A 19,619-nucleotide genomic window follows, 5' to 3' on the forward strand; every position below is an offset into this window, starting at 1 on the left:
TCTATGCTAAATACTATCATGAGAATGATGGAGAAAAATATTTGAAGGGGGAATTATTTGAAGGTTTATTGTAATTGTTTTCCTCATTAAGATGGAAATTACTTCCTCTGAACCAACAGGTCTTCATTAAAATAAGGATTTTATAAGTAAAGTTGGATGAGTCAGTAATACCATCCTTCTCTAAAATAGTAACATTAGAGTCTATGGCCAAACACTGGAGATAAATCTTTTAAGAAGCTAACTTTTATACTAAGTAAATTACAAAGAATATGATGTGATAGGTATCTTAATATTTTGCTTCTCTCTGCAGGAAATTGTGCCCACTTTCATAAAGGAGGTTGGTGGTACAATGCATGTGCTCATTCTAATCTCAATGGAGTATGGTATAGAGGAGGACACTACAGAAGCAAACATCAGGATGGGATTTTTTGGGCTGAATACAGAGGAGGTTCATATTCACTGAAAGCCGTACAGATGATGATTAGACCTATTGACTGAGACTACCAAAATGTATTTTTTTAATCCTTGAGTTTGATTCAGATGTCATTTTTCAAGATCTTTAGAGAACTCTACAAAGTATTTTTTAAAATCCTCACTGTATTATATATGTTACGGTAATTATATACATTTTAATTACAGAGCAAAATTGAAGGCTGCATTTAAAATAATTCTGTATTCATATAAGATATGAATATCAACTGCAGCTATTAAACTTACCTGTTTTTCAAGATCAGAAGAAATTAATAGATGTAAAATGACTACATTTTAAAGCTCAAGTATGAAACTTTTCTTAGGTGTTAAATAGCCATATCAATTCATTCTCATATGATTATTTCAGTTTTTATTTCAGAGACCTGGATGTTTTGTTTTGTTTTTTAAAAAAACCTTCTTTAGAGATCCTTATAGACAATAAGACAAAAGAATTGGAGAGAAACTCTAGTTTTGCAAGTATATTTTGCCTCAAATAAAGTACTATAATTTCATTATGACAATTGTTACTAGATAGTCCTCGAGTTACAATGTCAATCAGTTCAGAAATTTCCATCACTTGGCAATGCGATAATAAAGTATGATGTCGTGACTACATAGTTTAGAATGACAATTCCCACAGTTTCTGCTGCCATCATTAAATGAGGATAATTGGTCCTTAATTGAGCAGCTCCTTGTAACTTCCTGGTAGCTTACAACAACCAAAGTCAGAGGGAAGTGCTATTAGCCATAATTCAGAGTCCATGAATCTGATAATGTTGTTCCAGCTGGCCTGTCCTTCAGAACTGTCAGACTCAGGAACTAGTAAGCCAAGATTCAATTATGGCTGATCTGTCGCAGGTATCTCCTGTTCCCAACTCTCAGATCTAGGCTCATACAGAAGTGAGCAAAGCAACATTCCTCTATGAGGCTTCTAATGAAATAAAGGACAAAGCATGAGTAATTGCAGTCACCGGTTGCACACAGATTTGATTAGTTCCTGAGCTTGCAAGTCCTTGTTGGAAACAACCATTTGGCTATCTAGCTTTTGAATTACGGTATGTTTCTGCTTCTTGCTTGTGACTCTTGGCCTTTGGACTGGCTGACTGCCCAATTTGGCATCCTGGATGTTTTGGAATATCTCTGGACTATGCTGTTATTTCCTTGACTGTATTTTGCTCCCTTCAGGCAAGCATTCTTTATTGGACATTTGAATTTTATTCCTATCTGCTACTATCCGCTTAAACTAAAGTGAATATTTCTGCTTCTATAGTACTCTGTTTCTGTCTCTGTGTCACAACTTTAAAAAATAACAGGAAGCTGACCAGAGGTTGCGTGTTCCAGGAAACTTGCAAGCAGATAGGCAGGTAAGTGGTATCTTCTGGATGGAAGGAGGTGTGTGAGTGGTAAGGGAGGCATAGTGCAAGTGTGGTGGGGCTGCTGGAAGAGAATGGTGCATGAATGGTAAGGAAGCCACAGCAAGGGTGGGGAAGGCCGTGGGGTGGATGGGAGAAGGGTGCACAAGTGGCAGGGATACACCATATGAGGCTGAGAGTCTGGGTGTGCCAGAGTGTGCAGGTGAGTGGTGAGGTGCAAATAGAGAGAGACTGGGAGACAGTACACTGGTGAGGCTTACCCAAGCAAATTGTGACCTTCTCTGCCAACTTCCCTATTGACATTGCTTATGCGAAGCAGGCAGGAAAGGTCACATATAAAGATCAGGTAACCATAGGGTGATGCAACTTAACCTTGTTAAGAGACAACTGGATCCCCTAAATCCGTGATGGCAAACGTATGGCACATGTGTCACAGGTGCATGCAGAGCTCTCTCTCGGGCACGTGAGCCATTGCCCTAGCTCAGCTCCACTGTGCATGAGTGTGTCCCTCCTGCTGGCCAGCTAGTTTTTGGGTCTCTGCTGTGGGGGAGGGGCATGTGGGAGATGCATGTGTATGCATATGGGTAGTACATGAGGGTGGGAGAGTATGGGAGGTTGCATGTGCAGGCGTGAGTGGAGTGAGGGAATGTCACGCATGCATGTGGGGGGGCAGTGTCGCATGCACATTGCATTATGGTGTGTCGCATGCGCCTCTTTGGCACACAGCAACAAAAAGAATAGCCATCACTGCCCTAAATTATGATCCAATGATCAGGAAGGTGCTGAGATGGGCAGAAATTCAAGGACTAATTGTAACTATCATTTGTTCAGATCATAACTTTGAATAATTGCTAAACAAGTGGTCATCTGTAATTATGGAATATCTGTATTTTATAGCGTTATTTTCTTAAAACATGGGAATCCTACCTCCTCTGGATCAGAAACTACACTTTATTTTGAAAGTCAAATCCAAAATTGGTAGCATTGCTACAACACTGTACCAATGTTATTAATCTTATGTTAAAAATTGGAGTTAAGATTTAAAAAACAAAGTTATGTATTCATTATAGAATGAAATGTTTCAGGAGTTACAAACTACTTAATTTATGTTTTTAATAAAGTTTGGTGTACTAGACATGTTCTATGAAATTGATTTCAGTAGTATTTAATGACTGAATAATGTGTTTAAAATATGTTATAGTTAGAATTAAAGTATATAGAAACATAGAAGACTGACGGCAGAAAAAGACCTCATGGTCCATCTAGTCTGCCCTTATACTATTTTCTGTATTTTATCTTAGGCATGTTTAAATTCAGTTACTGTGGATTTACCAACCACGTCTGCTGGAAGTTTGTTCCAACGATCTACTACTCTTTCAGTAAAATAATATTTTCTCACATTGCTTTTGATCTTTCCCCCAACTAACTTCAGATTGTGTCCCCTTGTTCTTGTGTTCACTTTCCTATTAAAAACACTTCCCTCCTGGTCCTTATTTAACCCTTTAACATATTTAAATGTTTCGATCATGTCCCCCCTTTTCCTTCTGTCCTCCAGACTATAGAGTTCATGAAGTCTTTCCTTCATACAAGTGGTTGTAAATTGAGACAACATTTGACTGGACTAATAACTGTTTTATGAAAGTTATAAAGAATATATCATCTATTAGTTTAAAAATATTCAAAATATTTCAGTATTATGTTCCAGGCAATGGGGGAATACCTCCAAAATAGTATTTTCAATTTCTTAAAAGCTGCTATTTAATTCAGTAAACTACACAGCCAAGTACAGTTATTGTAAAAAAATATTTCTGACTCAACCCTCCTAAATATTAAATACCATTTGTAATGGTATGATTAGATGTGTTTTATATTCATTTTAGTGTATAGATAGGTCTTTTACAACCACAACTATAACCACAATTTTGATTCTAAGTTGTTATGGTTATAAGGCACAATGTGACAGCATTCAATTTTATAATTGTTTTTATGACAGTTATAAAATAAGTTACAGCAATGCTGGAAGCATTGTTAGAGATCCCACAAACCTATTTCATGGTCTGTTTCTGTTGCTCCCCTCTGGGAGGAGGTTTCCAAGTATTTACTACCAGATTCTGTAACAGCTTTGTTCCTTATGCCATCTGCCTTGTAAATTTGCAGGATTCTTTTTTTCACCATGCACATGTACATTCAAACTAGGCTGTACTGTTTCTCTGTGTTATATATGCGTGCGTGTAGGTGAGTATATGCCTAATGTTTATCTTTTGAGAGATGAAGACAATAAAATTTCATTTTAATGTATGCTAATTAGTGTACATTTAAAGTGATAATAAATATTCTATTTTATTCCATTCCATTCCACTCTATTCTTCTTCTTAATCACATCTGCTCATCTCATCAGCAGAGATGAGCAGAAATGAATTATGGGTCCCATCCACCAAGGAATATTATCTTACTTGGCAGGACCCAAGAAGAAAGCCAAAGCCATGGAACCCACCCTTTGGGACATCGTTTTCCTTGAGGTCAGATGGCATCAACCTTGCTGGTCTTCTTGAAGGGCCTGAAAACATCGCTTTGCTTTCTGGCCTGGGAATTTAGTAATGTGAATGTAGAGCCTGCAAGGTCATCCTGATTGTATAATGGTATGCTACTTAGGGAACATTCAGATTAAGAAACAGCATAGTTCACAGCTGAATGTGGGAAGAACAAGAAGCTCAGAAGAGACCCTATTCAAGTTCTCAAGTCATAAAAGTGACAGTGGCAGATTTTTTGCTTTTAGAGTAGCTATATTAATATATACTATCACTCACTAACACTCTATAATCGTTCTTCCCTTCCTTCTGTCCTCTATCTTTTCTAGTTCATGGCCAACAAATTCTGATCTTTTTCCTAGCAATTCCCATTTAATTTGCTTTAGAAATTATGATAAAATGTTACTTATTTAAGGATTTTGTGTTGATACCTTTCTCTGTACAGTCATCTCTTTGGCAGTCTGCAGACTACACTGCTTACCAAGTTTCATTTAAATCTTAAAGAAAGGCATATTTGAGGGAAATTCTTTGGGGAGGAAGGTTAGTAACAATCATACTATTATTGCTAAGCGATATGTTTCACTTGAGAATTACTGGAAAATGTCTCATTAGTAAGAAATTCAGAAGAGTTCATCCATCCAATATTTATATACATAATTTGATAATGTATTTCTGAATGCCACTTAAACTTATCTCTAATCTTTTTTGCTGTCCTATTTTTGATATTTATTGACGTTTTCAATAAAAATTCTAGGAATTACTCCTGAATTCTTAGCATGCCCATTGTAATGTCCAATTCTTCAAAAAAAAAAGGTATTTTGCACATAATTTATATTTTTTAAAAAGACATTAAAATATATTATATGCAAATTTATGATAGTTATGAAATTATTTGCAATCACAGCTCAAAGCACTCTGTTTCCAAGTGCTTTGATTCTGTAAATAACCAAAAAACCCTCAGCTGGCAAGGATGCCTTAGCCCTCAAGCAGACAGCAGAGCTTGATCATCATCAGCCTCTGTAGGCTGGTCAAGGATCAAATGTCTGACTAAAGCAGCTTTGCAACACATGCTTTATTATGTTGCTTTATATTGAAAATAGAATGAATTTTAAACTTAAGTCACAAGATACTCTCTTTAAACAGAAACAGCTGTTAAGTTCACAGACTGCAGCTGATATCAGTATTTTAACAGATTAACTAAACAAATTAAAGCATTTGTCTTACCCAAATAAGGAATACAAGGAGTCATCTTCAAGCTACTAATATAGTCTCTAAGTCTTTTATAATTGTCCTCTTTGCTTATTATATATTCCAGTTTGTCAAAAGAAGCTTTGTCTTTTCGGCTCAGTAACTTTTGGAAAAATAAAGAACAGAAAACTATTACTGTAAAAGCTGTCCTTTTATATTCATGTATTTAATAGTTATTTTATATGACAAAATGAGATGATGAAAAACCAACAAGAAAACATTTAAAATAGACATTTAATCTGTTAGAAGACAAACAATAAGGCCAAATTACCCTTCATATTAGATCCCTAGTATTCTGATAATGATTTTTCAAATAAGTTTAAAAAGTAGCAATAGATATAAGATTTATCCTTCATAAACATTTTAAAAAATAAACATAAACCTCCTCGTGAAGTTTTCAGCACTGCGGAAACTAAACAATCGCCCTGCCCCAAACCAAGTGGAAGAAACATGCCCCCCCCGCCATCCTCAGAGCCCGCAGTGCTCCTGTTTTGCTCCTCTTTAGTTGACAGACTGACCTCCCCCTAAACCACGTCTTCATCACCTGCACTTCACTGAGGACCGGAGCTCGGTGGCTCAATCCCCGTGAGCAAAGGGGAAGGAAAGGAGCCTCCCCCAAGGTTCCCTACGGCATTCAGGGACCCTCACACACCACCCGAAAAAAGAGCCAGCCAAACTGCCCAAGTGGAGAGCGCTCTGGATTCCTCCCTTCGCCGAGTGGACTCCTCACCCGAACCCTTCTGCAGTCCCTCACAACTTTTCTGCTCTCTTCTTCTTACTCAGTGGTTGGGAGGGAGGCGTTGGGAAGGGTCTGCGGAGATGGAAGTTGGAAGGAATTAAAGCCTGCTACTCTGGGCACCTTGATGGGACTCCTCCAGAGGAAGCGGGTGCCAGGCACGGACTGAGAGCCAGGGAGCGTTGTCTGAGGCTAAAGCGCCAGTCCTTGCCACTGCCAGGATTCTCCGCCTCAGGACTGGCGGTGCAAGCAAAAGGAGGCATGGAATCCTGGCGGGGGTGGCAAGCAAATGGGAAATCCCGGCAGCGGCAGTCACAAGGCAGGGGAATCCCTGCGGCAGTAAAGGAGCGCACACACCTGGGCTCGGGTTCATAAGGTGAAAATGGTTCTTAAGAAGAGGCAAACAAATCTTAAACACCAGGTTCATATCTCGAAAAGTTAGTATGAAGAGGCGTTCGTAAGACGAGGTACCACTGTACAAGCTTAAGAACTAAAAAATATTATTCTTGTTTAATATAGGGTGATCAAATTTTTGACTTTCGAAAGTTACAAATGTATTAAGGGTCCAGATTAATTTGAAATAATTAATAATAATTTTTTCTATGGAAAAAATATTTTTGTTTTCAATCTTAAAAAAGTGTAAGTTAATTTAAGAATTGGAAACTACAGATAACTAAAAATTTCAATTAAAGGAGAACACTCAAAGTAGACTTGGGATGCAGCAAAATATTGTAATATACTGAAGGATATTTTTGAACACTAAACCTAGAAGTTAACTTTAAGAGTGTTTGCCTCTATGACTATCTAAAAGATGTTACGGAAGAGGAATAAATTTTATCTTTCAAAATGGAGACTGATTTGAAATTGGTATTAAAATAATAGAATAATATGGAAAAAGATGCTACAGTGGATATGCAAAAGAAACTGGTTAATGTCATAATAATTGAAAGGGTTAAACAAATAGCAAAAGAAGAATGTGACCTGGATAATTTTATTATATTGAATAAACAAAAGAGGCTTGTTAAAGCTTTGAAGGGTTTTATAAGAAGGGACAATGTTTCTTTATACCAAAGATGCCTGTAGAAATCATTGGTTAGGTTTGCTTCTTGTATAATTAATGTTTTGTTATTTATTAATAAAAAAGCAATTATTTAATGTAATTCACTCACCGCCCATGTTTTAGTCAACCTGAAGATGGGGGCACTTTGCAATCCAGAAACCACAGCCATAAGAGCATGTAAATTATTTAGCTCATAAAGTTTCTGAAGACAAGAATAGAAACGTTAGCTCAATATAAGGTAATTATTTACTAGTATTAAATCATAAATCTCTGAACAATTTTCTAAGAATGCAGTGGAATAAAGAATGGATACAACCAAATGATAATCGATAATTCAGCCAAAATAAAACCACCAAAGAATTATAAAACTAAAATGAATTATAAAGCTTCACAACTACAGTGGTACCTCTACCTAAGAACGCCTCTACCTAAGAACCAAGTGTTCAAGGTTTTTTTGCCTCTTCTCAAGAACCATTTTCCACTTAAGAACCCGAGCCTCCGAAACTATAACTGGAAAAGGCAGGGTGAAGCCTCCATGGGGCCTCTCTAGGAATCACTTGGGAGGAAACAGGGCCGGAAAAGGCCGGGAGAAGCCTCCATGGGGCCTTTCTAGGAATCTCTTGGGAAGAAACAGGGCCTCCACCCTCCCTGTGGTTTCCCCAATCGCATGCATTATTTGCTTTTACATTGATTCATATGGGAAAAATTGCTTCTTCTTACAAACTTTTCTACTTAAGAACCTGGTCACGCAATGAATTAAGTTTGTAAGTAGAGGTACCACTATATTCTGTTCTAAATAACCTAGAGTAGGTTGGATCCAAGCAGAAACTTTGAAATGCTTTCTCTCTTTGGCTGACCTTAGGTTCTAAAAATAATATTATTTTAAGAATTGGGGAAAATTGCTGATATATTTTTTGATAGAAGGAAGAAAGAAGTACAAAAGAAACACTGAGAGTAGAACAGAAAGCAACTCTACTAATTATTCAACAATCACTTCCTCTCCTCTCATCCTTTTACCACAACCCATTCTATCACAAGGATTCCCAAAACATTAGAGGGTCCTGGTTATTTTGTTGTTAGAAACTCAAAGTTTGCATTTTATGATTGATAAACAAAAGAATAACAAAATACTACAAAAAAATAAAATACAATGCCTCTTTAACATTGAGATAGAGGCAAACTTGAACAAAAAAATGTTGTTCAATAAAGTATTTTTAACAATAAAATCAGTTTGGTATAGAGGTTTAAAGAACCAAGCTAAAAACTGTGCAAAGAGATCTTATTTTCTGTGGGCCATGATGGCTCTTTATTGTTTTTCCGTTTGTCCATATGAACATAAGAAAGTAAAGAGTCCTTGTAGAACTGGATCAAAAGCTGACCAACAGTGGTATATGGGTGTAAAGAATGTGGGAAAATGCAGATTTAGGGTCTTTTTTAGAGCAAAAACTCCAATTTCACCTGCTGGAATTTACAAATTTGCCTAAGTTAATGAATGAAATGTTAAACAGGCTTTCAAATTTTAATATTGTTTATGACAGTCTGCAATAGCAAAATTAAAAAATGAACAAAAGAAGTTTCAAGTAAAACCATGAAGCAGCTCCTATTTATTATTCCAATTCCAATTCCATTCCTAAATGATAACTATTTTGCAAGATTATTGACATTACTATTTTAAAAGCTGCATTCCAGCAGACAGAAGTTCATTTGTTAAAATTCTGTATCAGGAATGGGACACACTGGTCCTCCAGAAATGCTGAACAATTCCCAACAGCTTCATTCAGCATGATTACAGTGTCTTCTAATATAAGTACCGCTGTATTTCTAGATCTATTATAGTCTGGCCAGACCAGGGATAGGCAAAGTTGGCTGTTTTATGACATATGGACTTCAACTCCCAGAATTCGTGAGCTAGCATGATTGGCTCAGGAATTCTGGGAGCTGAAGTCCATAAGTCATAGAAGAACTAACTTTACCTACCCTTGGTCCACACAGATCCTATTGTAATGGGATCTTTTATTAAAATATTAACACTATCTCCTACAGTTGGTGGGAAAAAAATCTGTTATTACTGAATTAATTGCAGTTGCAAGGCTGGGTGTTTGAGGGGGCAACGAGGAAACACTGGGGAGATAGGGGGAAGGAAGACAGGGGAGGAGACCGGGTTGAATGGGAGGGGGAAGAGGGGAACTTAAGGAGAACGAAAGCATGGTGACCTGGTAATAGGCAAGAATTTCTGTTTCCATAATTTGCAGTCTGCTGCCTGTTGGTAACGGCTGGGAGCACAGGGCTCTGGTGCAGGTGGCCATGCAGTAGTCTCTGTCTTCTTCCTCACAGCCTTCTTTCTCCTCTTATCCTCTCCCACCCTCCACTTCTATTTTTGATGAGTCCCAGAGAGGGAGATGCAGGCATGCCAGACACTAAACCATTTAACTCTTTAGAGGTGTCAGGGTTGGAAATTTACAAGGAATAGCCACAACATTTAGGCAAGGAGCTAGCTGAGGGGAGGGAGGCAGCCTGTTCGTAGGGCATCTGGGAGCAAAGGTGGCACAGGGGACAGCTCCATGCCAGATTGGAAACTTCATGCCAAAGTTTTTAAAATCTCCCCATCACCACTTGATCACATCTGCAGGCATACATACTCCCTCCTCCTCCCTTCCTCCCTCCTCTCTCCCTCCCTTTCTCTCATACTCCCCCTCTACACACACACACACACACACACACACACACACACACACACACATATTAAGAGACAGCCCACCCTAGAACTAAGGCTCCATTTGATTTAAAGCTAGACAGCATTCAGAGGCTGACATTCATTCAATAGATAGAGCGATCATAAGCAGGCTGGGTAATGGGCTGGCTTCGGGGTGGATTTGACTGCAAGGCACTTGGAAAGTGCTGGGTAGAAGTTTGCTGTTGCATGCACGGCCATGCAGCTTAGAGGAAACAGTGGTCTTGGGTCTGGAGAAGATTCAATTTGTGCCTATCTGTAGCTATCTAAATGTGATTTTTGTGTGTAATCTAGCTTGGCCAAGGGCAAAATAAACAACTACTACTTCTTTAACTAGATTAAGAGATGAGCAGCACCCTTTTATACTCCTGAAGAATAAACTTAAGATTAGTATTACTTAGAACAGAGAAACTGAGGGAAAAATTAACACAGTATAGAGCAGGAACATGTGCCTGCAATAGTCCATCTATTGACTTATCACAGTTCACAGTTTAATATCTCCACCAAATTGTGTTGTGATAAAATATACATGATATCACTAAATTAAAATTACATATTTCTATTAGAACTCTGATAAAAATATGTAAATCTGAAACTGTTGCAAACAGAAAATAATTTTAAAATTCCAGAAAATAAAAGTATAAAACCAAGTAAAATAAAATATTATTTTGGTGACTGATATGATTCAATGTATGTACTGCCAGTTTCAGAGGAACAGTTTCACTAGCAATATCATAATCTACTTCTGCAACTTTTAAACAATAATGAAGAATCATTACCATATGTTGTAATTTTTATAACTGATTAACAATAATGAATTTCTCATATCATAAGTAAAAGGAACCAAAATTGTAATTGGTTTTTGAATGGAGTTTTAAAGTTTAAAACATTTTCCAAAAAGATTTTCTTACCTTAGCAGTTTTGATATAGTGACTTAAGACTTCAGCTCTTATTTTCAACGTCTGTGCATGAAGAATCTCTCTAACTACCCAAAAGCTTACCTGAAAATATAAGACCTACATTAAAATATATTTTAAAAGAAGTGATGGTAGTGCTAATACAAATGTTAATAATTGAAATAATTAAAAAAAATCACATTATAAAATCACTTAGTTTAAAAGATGCAAATTATTCCATTAGAGTGAATACTTCACTCCTGTGAATTCAATTAGCATAGATTCATTCTATTCATTCAGATAGGTGCTGATGTTTACTCTTATTTTTGTTATGCAACTTCATTAAGTGTAGGGGCAGAGGTGGGAGAGGAGAGTATAGCGATAACCCTGCCTTTAGCAGAACATTTTACAAAACAAAACAAAAATAGATCATGTGGTTTTATTAATTACACCATTTAATTATGATGTACAGTGATTCCCCGGGTATTGCGACCCCGATCATTGCGAAATGGCTATATGGCGATTTTGCAACCCGGAAGTAAAAACACCATCTGCGCATGCGCGCCCTTTTTTCTATGGGCACGCATGCGTAGATGGCGCCGGGCAGATCAGCTGCTGGGCGGCTTCCCTAGGTCTTCCCCCTCTTGCTGGCGGGAGGGCGAGCGGCGGGCATCAGCGAGGAGTTTCCCCACCGCCCACGCAAACTCCTCGCTGCCGCCCGCCCTTCGCCCGCCCACGCCGTTCATTCTCGCCGCTTCCCAGCTGAGTCCTGAAGCGAATTCGCTTCAGGACTCAGCTGGGAAGCGGCGAGAGCGAGAGCGAGCGAACGGCTTGTCCGCCGCCCGCTCGCGCATCGCCCGCCCACGCCGTTCATTCTCGCCGCTTCCCAGCTGAGTCCTGAAGCGAATTCGCTTCAGGACTCAGCTGGGAAGCGGCGAGAATGAACGGCGTGGGCGGGCGATGCGCGAGCGGGCGGCGGACAAGCTGAGTCCCCTTCCCAGGAACCCCAATCTTCGGCTCCTCGCTAGCGCTGCGGAAGTAAAAACACCATCTGCGCATGCGCAGATGGTGTTTTTACTTCCGCAGCGCTACTTCGCGAAAACCCGATCATTGCTAGGGGTCCTGGAACGGAACCCTCGCAATGATCGGGGGATCACTGTATAGAGTTAGTCTCAAAACTTACATGGTTGAATCTTCTTGTAAAAGCAACTGCGTTTGGTGCTGAACTATACTTTTCCTTTTTATTCCAACCACAGCTTGACAATTCCTAGATGAACAATGAAAGATAATTTAATGTTAGTGTTCAGATTGCAAAGTAAAACATGATTTCCCCTTTTATTAATAAATAATTATATTTATATTCTTCCTTATACACATTCTGGTAAGGCTGATGTGCTAGATATAAATGTTAATTCTGAGCATAGTTTTGTAAAAGTACTATGAATTCTAACATAATTTGAACAATGCCATGTCTTGAGCTATGTGTGAATCTCTGAATCTTCAGAATCATTTCATTTGCAATTTCTGTTGAAAAGTATTCTAAACTGAGATAAGTATATAAATGAAAGCATGAAATCTGAACTATGTTGTATACCTTTTTAAATATTTAAATTTGTCTAATTGTATACATTTCCACTAAAATTCTCAAGTTATGAAAACCAGAAATAAGTACTAGTAAATGCGCAATATTATTAGCTAGATTCATTTATAACAAGCCACAAATTGCTTTCTGTACGAGCCTTCTCATGACTTTGATTTATTTTTTTTTAAAGGGAGTTTTCAGCAACATACTAATTATGTAAAGATAGCCCCATTCAGACATTATGTAAACTGGCGTATTTACCTGTAAGGACTCTATTGCAGAATCATTCCTTATCAATCTCATTGAAATGGTGCTGGCTTTCCTGCAGCAGTCATGAATTTAGCACAGATTATTTCACAGAACAGTCTGTACTTTAGCTCATGTGAAACAATGAAAATGCTCTCTTTTGTACTGAACACATGAATAACTTCAAAGGACTTCAAACATCACTGGAGCACCACTGAGCCAGGAGTTATCCAGTGTGCTCACCTGATCAGTGCTCCAGATTCATAATGTCTGAATGATCTAGAGTTTGTCTGTAATCCAGAACTGGGAACACTCTTCAAACTAGGAAGGACAAGATAAAAAAAGGAGAGAATCGAAGGGAAATCTTGAAGAACCGCAAGAAGAGAGTAAGATCACTGAAAGAAGCCAGAAGCCTGTTGAACTGTGTATCTGCCAATATTTAAACATTGAAGTATCCTTACAGGTAATCTTCAACTTACAGCCATTCGTTTAGTGATCGTTTGAAGTACCATATTTTTCAGAGTATAAAATGCACCTTTTTCCTCCCTAAAAGTGGCTGATAATTTGGATGCATTTTATACTCTGTAGGTTTTTCCCCCTTCCCAGTCCTAACTAGCTGCTAACGATCTTCCCAGCTCTTACCTTGCAGTCAAGTAAAGTAAATGGAGAAGCTAGATTCACTTAACAATCATGTTAGTAATAACTGCAATGATTCACTGAACTGTGTACGAAAGGTTGTAAAATGGGGTAAAACTCACCTTAACAATTGTCTTGGTTAGTAATGGAAATTTTGGGTTCAATTGCAGTCACAAGTTGAAGATTACCTGTACTCTTTTAAGTAGCCTATATTTTTATTATCTCCTCAAGAGCAGAGGATATAACAAGACTTATCTTATTTGAGAAAGTTATCAGATCAGTTGTATCCATGAAAAGTTTGAATATCAAATTAGAATTGTCCTGATATAGTATCTAAAAGTTACAATTGCATTACACAAAATAATCTTCACTACAGCAGATCTCTGAAGAAAAGAAGCAGGGAAAGTAAGAATCAATTTGTGTTCTCTCTTCAACTGAACAAGAAAGAACAAAAAAGACATTTGATGGGGTTCACAGACAAGCTGTTCCTACTACAAAAACAAAAACTTCCTCTCCATCAAATGGAAAAAAAGGAAATAAGGTTGGTAGCACTTTGATCTCTCAATCCACTTTTCTAGCATATATTATATCAATGTGCCTGGAGTTTGTAAAAATTGTAAGCAGTTGTTATAAACAGACAACAATTTTCCAAACCATTGCTTGGTTGGTTTAAAAATACAGTGATACCTTGTCTTACGAACTTAATTGGTTCTGGGACGAGGTTCGTAAGGTGAATAGTTCGTAAGACGAAACAATGTTTCCCATAGGAATCAGTGGAAAAGCGATTAATACGTGCAAGCCCAAAATTCACCCCTCTTGCCAGCCGAAGCACCCATTTTTGCGCTGCTGGGATTCCCCTGAGGCTCCCCTCCATGGGAAATCCCACCTCTGGACTTCCGTGTTTTTGCGATGCTGCAGGAGAATCCCAGCAGGGGAATCCCAGCATCGCAAAAAGGGCGTTTCACTGGCAACGGAAGTTCGGAGGTGGGGTTTCCCAGCGAGGGAAGCCTCAGCAAAATTGCAGCATCACAAAAACACCGAAGTCCTCGAAACCCCACCTCTGGACTTCGGTGTTCTTGCGATGCTGCGATTTCGCTGAGGCTCCCCTCACTGAGAAACTACACCTTCGGACTTCTGTTGCCAGCAAAGCACCCGTTTTTGCGATGCTGGGATTCCCCTGCAGCATCGCAAAAACCCAGAAGTCTGGAGGTGGGGTTTCCCATGGAGGGGAGCCTCAGGGGAATCCCAGCAGCACAAAAACGGGTGCTACGCAGGCAATGGAAGGTCTGCAGGTGGGGTTTCCCAATGAGGGGAGCCTTCGGCTGACAACGGAAGTCCGGAGGTGGGGCATCCCAATGGCGGTGGCAGGTTCATAAGGTGAAAATAATTCAGAAGAAGAGGGAAAAAAATCTTAAACCCCGGGTTCGTATCTCGAAAAGTTTGTATGATGAAGGGTTCGTAAGACGAGGTATCACTATACTGTTAATTGTGATTGCGAAAGACAGCATGTCAGCTATTTTATAATCACTTTTTCCACTAGCTAAAACCAATGTTGCATATTGCTATAAAGGTTTAAGTGGAGGATATGGCAAAATGTCATGTTGGGTACCAGGAGTAGGAGGATGAAAACTGTCTCTCTGTGTGTTAGAGGGATAGTCTTGACGCAGTCAAAAATCACATAATCCTCCAACTCCACAGAAAAAGTAATGTTAGTTTTTGGAGCTCTCTCCAATTCCCAGTCTTCATAGGGTTGCTACATGAAACAAATCAGAAACAAGAAGAGCCCAGATCAACTCTGGGTGTCTTGAAAAATGGAATCAGCATCCACTTTTATATACCATGTACCATATATAAGGTGGAATATATTTTCTTGCGATATGCAGAAAGCAAGATAAGAAGATTGCTATGAATTGTAATTGTAATTGTAATTACAATTACCTTGTAATTTAAACAGCTATGTATAAAATGCCACATTGGTAAATTATTTCTCATTCTTTGTTTTTATATTAAGATTATTTTAATATTATTTCTCATCCTACATTTAAAAAATAAACCTCTTCTCAATGTTAACTTTTCTAGTTTGACTTATTTCTCCCAAAAGTATAAAGCTAGACTGCAAACTTTGTTGCAGATAAATCCTAAAAGAATTATGTCATTTAGTTTACATCACATCATTTTATATGAAAAGATTCTGAAAAAGATTGGATTAAAATGTATTTTTAAAAATAAATTATAAGATTTGCTTTCTTTATAAAATCCACTTTTAATCTAAAATCACTCCCTAAGATCAACCCTTAGGAAAACTGGCATAAAGGTTTTATCAGTGATCTTGCCGTTTTTATTTTTACATCACTAGAGAAGTGGGATTAGTAAAACATCGGAAAGAATGTGATTTTAATAATAGATGTTTCTGCATGAATCAAGGAATGGATGTAGTAAAAAAACAATGGTTTGCAAAGATTATAAAGGTATGGAAAGGTATGATGAGTGGTATTCATTTAAATTAAGTTTAGATTCTCTTTTTCTTTCTGTTGTGTAATTTCTTTTTCTAACCGTATCTTATTCTTTTGGAGTTCTGCATGCTTTTTATCTTGTACACCATTATGTACATGCATGCATTTATATTGTAAAAAATAGCAAGTTGTTTACTTGAAAAAGTATTTACTGTTACACACAATTATTTGTCAACTTTTTTATATTGCCTGACTTTCAGCAACCTTGGGCGGTTCAAAAAACAATAAAATAATACTATGAGAAAAGCAAAGAACAAAAGATGGCATAAACTGGGCAAGTTTCTGATGCAAGAACAGCATGTAGTTCAGGGCCCAACCCATCAGAGGGGACACACTCTCAACATGGTTTTCCTCTCGGGACAGTTGAGTAATGATCTGATATTAAGGGGCTTAGAAACGTTGCCATTGTCATGGTCAGATCATTTTCTACTGCGGCTTGATTTTAAGGCTCCAATCCTTCCCCGCAGGGAGGCGGAACCGATTAGCAGGTTCCGCCCCAGATGCCTGATGGATCCAGAAGGTTTTCAAAGGGTGCTTGGGGTTTTGCCGGATTCACTTGTCCACAGATCGGTGGAGTCGCTTGCTGCAGCCTGGAATACGACTGCAACGGAGGCTCTAGACTGAATTGTGCCTTTGCAACTTCTCTCTGGCAACAGACCCTGGAGGTCTCCTTGGTTTACCGAGGAGCTCCGGGGAATGAAACGCCAGAAGAGAACTCTAGAGAAGCATTGGAGAAAGACCAGATCCGAATTTGACCGAACACATGTAAAAGCTCATATTGAGATTTACAAAGTGGTGATCAGGTCGACAAGGCGTGCATACAATGTTGGTCTGATTGCGTCTGCGGAATCTCGCCTGGCCACCCTGTTTAGGGTGACTCGCTCCCTTCTTAATCAGGGGGGAGTTGGGGAACCCTTGCAGGGTAGTGCCAAGGCTTTTAATAATTTTTTTGCAGACAAAATCGCTCAGATCCGGACTGACCTTGACTTCAATTGGAGTGCAGAGTCGACTGACAACAAGTCAGTCGAGGTGACAGGGGCCCGTCTTAGTCCATCTGTTTGGAGCGAGTTTGACCTGGTGACAGCTGATGAAGTGGACAAGGCCATTGGAGCTGTGAGTTCCGCCACCTGTTTGTTGGACCTGTATCCCTCCTGGCTGGTCTTGGCCAGCAGGGAGGTGACATGGAGCTGGGTCCAAGAGATTACCAACGCTTCTCTGAGGGAGGAGTCCTTTCTGGCTCCGTACAAGGAGGCACTTGTGTGCCCCCTCCTCAAGAAGCCTTTCCTGGACCCAGCCATATTTAATAACTATCGTCCTGTCTCCAACCTTCCCTTTATGGGGAAGGTCATTGAGAAGGTGGTGTCGCTCCAGCTCCAGCGGTCCTTGGAAGAAGCCGATTATCTAGGCCCTCGGCAGTCAGGATTCAGACCCAGCTACAGTACAGAAACTGCTTTGGTCGCGCTGATGGATGATCTCTGTCGGGCCCGGGACAGGGGTTTATCCTCTGTCCTGGTGCTTCTTGACCTCTCAGTGGCTTTCGATACCATCGATCATGGTATCCTTCTGCGCCGATTGGAGAGGTTGGGAGTGGGAGGCACCGTTTTATGGTGGTTCTCCTCCTATCTCTCTGGTCGGTCGCAGTTGGTGTTAGTGGGGGGGGGGGCAGAGATCAACTCCTAGGTCCCTACCTTGTGGGGTTCCTCAGGGATCGGTTCTCTCCCCTCTGCTGTTTAATATCTACATGAAACCGCTGGGTGAGATCATCCAAGGGCATGGGGTGAGTTACCATCAGTATGCTGACAACACTCAGCTGTACATCTCCACCCCATGTCCACTCAGCGAAGCAGTGGAAGTGATGTGCCGGTGTCTGGAGGCTGTCAGGATCTGGATGGATGCCAACAGGCTCAGACTCAATCCAGACAAGACGAAGTGGCTGTGGGTACTGCTTCCCAAGGACACGTCCATCTGTCCGTCCATCACCTTGGGGGGGGATTGACTCCCTCAGAGAGGGTTCGCAACTTGGGCATCCTCCTTGATCCACAGTTAACTTTCGAACATCATCTTTCAGGTGTGGCGAGGGGGGCGTTTGCCTGGGTTCGCCTGGTGCACCAGTTGCAGCCCTATTTGGACAGGAAGTCTTTGCTCACGGTCACTCATGCCCTTATCACCCCGAGGTTCGACTACTGCAATGCTCTCTTCATGGGGCTACCTTGTGTTTGGAAATTTCAACTTGTCCAAAATGCAGCCGTGCGAGCAGTCTTGGGCCTTCCAAGAAATGCCCACATCTTGCCATCACTCCGCGGATTGCATTGGCTACTGATCAGTTTCCGGGCACAATTCAAAGTGTTGGTTATGATCTATAAAGCCCTACATGGCACAGGACCAGATTATCTCCGAGACCGCCTTCTGCCGCACGAAACCCATCGACCGGTGAGGTCCCACAGAGTTGGCCTCCTTAGGGTCCCATCAACCAAACAATGTCGGCTGGTGGGACCTAAGGGAAGAGCCTTCTCTGTGGGAGCCGCGACCCTCTGGAATCAACTCCCCCCAGAGATTCACACTGCCCCCACCCTCCTTGCCTTCCGAAAGAGCTTAAAAATTCATCTTTGCCACCAGGCTTGGGACTTTTAGATCTTCCCCCTGAGCACTGAATGCTTTAAGTATAATTGCTGAATGTTTGGTTGATAAGTTTTTCTTTTAATTGTTTTTAAATTGTAGTATTAATTGGATTTACATTATTGTTCTGTTTTTATATATGCTGAGAGCAACCCCGAGTCCTCGGAGAGGGGCGGCATACAAATCTAATAAAATAAAATAAAATAAAATAAATAAATAAATCTTCAGAATATTAATACAGTGATCCCCCGATCGTTGCGAGGGTTCCATTCCAGGCCCCCCCGCAACGAGCGGGTTTTCGCGAAGTAGCGCTGCGGAAGTAAAAACACCATCTGCGCATGCGCAGATGGTGTTTTTACTCCCGCAGCGGTAGCGAGGAGCCGAAGATTGGGGTTCCTGTTTTAAAACGTCGCCGCCGGCATGGGCGGCTTGCCATCACCCCCCCGACCCCCAACCCGGGTTTGGGGGGCTGCTAGGAAGCCGCCCATGCCGGCGGCGATGTTTTAAAACAGCCGCGCGGCTTTCCAATGAGTCCCGAAGACAAACGTCAAACTTCCGCGTTTGTCTTCGGGACTCATTGGAAAGCCGCGCGGCTGTTTGCCAGCAGCCCCCCCGAACCCGGGTGAGCAGCGAGCGAACGGCGGGTGGCCGGGCGAAGGGCGGGCGAGCGGCGAAGGGCGGGCGAGCGGGTGCTGGGGAGGGCTTCTCGCCCTCCCGCCAGCAAGAGGGGGAGCGAACGGCGTGGGCAGGCTGCGGACAAGCCGTTCGCTCGGGCCGCTTCCCAGCTGAGTACTCAGCTGGGAAGTGGCCCGAGCGAATGGTGTGGGCGGGAGAAGGGCGCGGGAGCCGCGGGCGCGCGGGCAGGCAGGCTGCGGACAAGCCGTTCGCTCGGGCCGCTTCCCAGCTGAGCGAACGGCGTGGGCGGGAGAAGGGCGCGCGAGCCGTGGGCGCACGGGCAGGCAGGCTGCGGACAAGCCGTTCGC

At 40.8% G+C, this 19,619-nt stretch overlaps 2 protein-coding genes across 5 annotated transcripts in view; one reads left to right on the forward strand and one right to left on the reverse strand.

The window, feature by feature from the left end:
* ANGPTL1 (angiopoietin like 1) overlaps positions 1-2,979 on the forward strand; it is a 35,478-nt gene extending 32,499 nt beyond the window's left edge. For both annotated transcript variants that reach the window (XM_070746683.1, XM_070746682.1), the window contains exon 5: positions 311-2,979. In XM_070746683.1, the coding sequence (XP_070602784.1) occupies positions 311-498 (188 nt within the window). In that variant the 3' untranslated portion in view covers positions 499-2,979. The remainder of the gene's footprint in view (positions 1-310) is intronic.
* The window catches only part of RALGPS2 (Ral GEF with PH domain and SH3 binding motif 2), a 115,618-nt gene that overhangs the window by 60,111 nt on the left and 35,888 nt on the right, over positions 1-19,619 (reverse strand). For all 3 annotated transcript variants that reach the window (XM_070746679.1, XM_070746681.1, XM_070746680.1), the window contains exons 5-8: positions 12,227-12,310; positions 11,059-11,148; positions 7,526-7,618; positions 5,597-5,723 (exon numbers count right to left, since the gene is read on the reverse strand). In XM_070746679.1, the coding sequence (XP_070602780.1) occupies positions 5,597-5,723; positions 7,526-7,618; positions 11,059-11,148; positions 12,227-12,310 (394 nt within the window). The remainder of the gene's footprint in view (positions 1-5,596; positions 5,724-7,525; positions 7,619-11,058; positions 11,149-12,226; positions 12,311-19,619) is intronic.

Source organism: Erythrolamprus reginae, chromosome 3 (genome assembly GCF_031021105.1).
Source record: "Erythrolamprus reginae isolate rEryReg1 chromosome 3, rEryReg1.hap1, whole genome shotgun sequence".
Taxonomy (NCBI): Eukaryota; Metazoa; Chordata; class Lepidosauria; order Squamata; family Dipsadidae; genus Erythrolamprus; species Erythrolamprus reginae.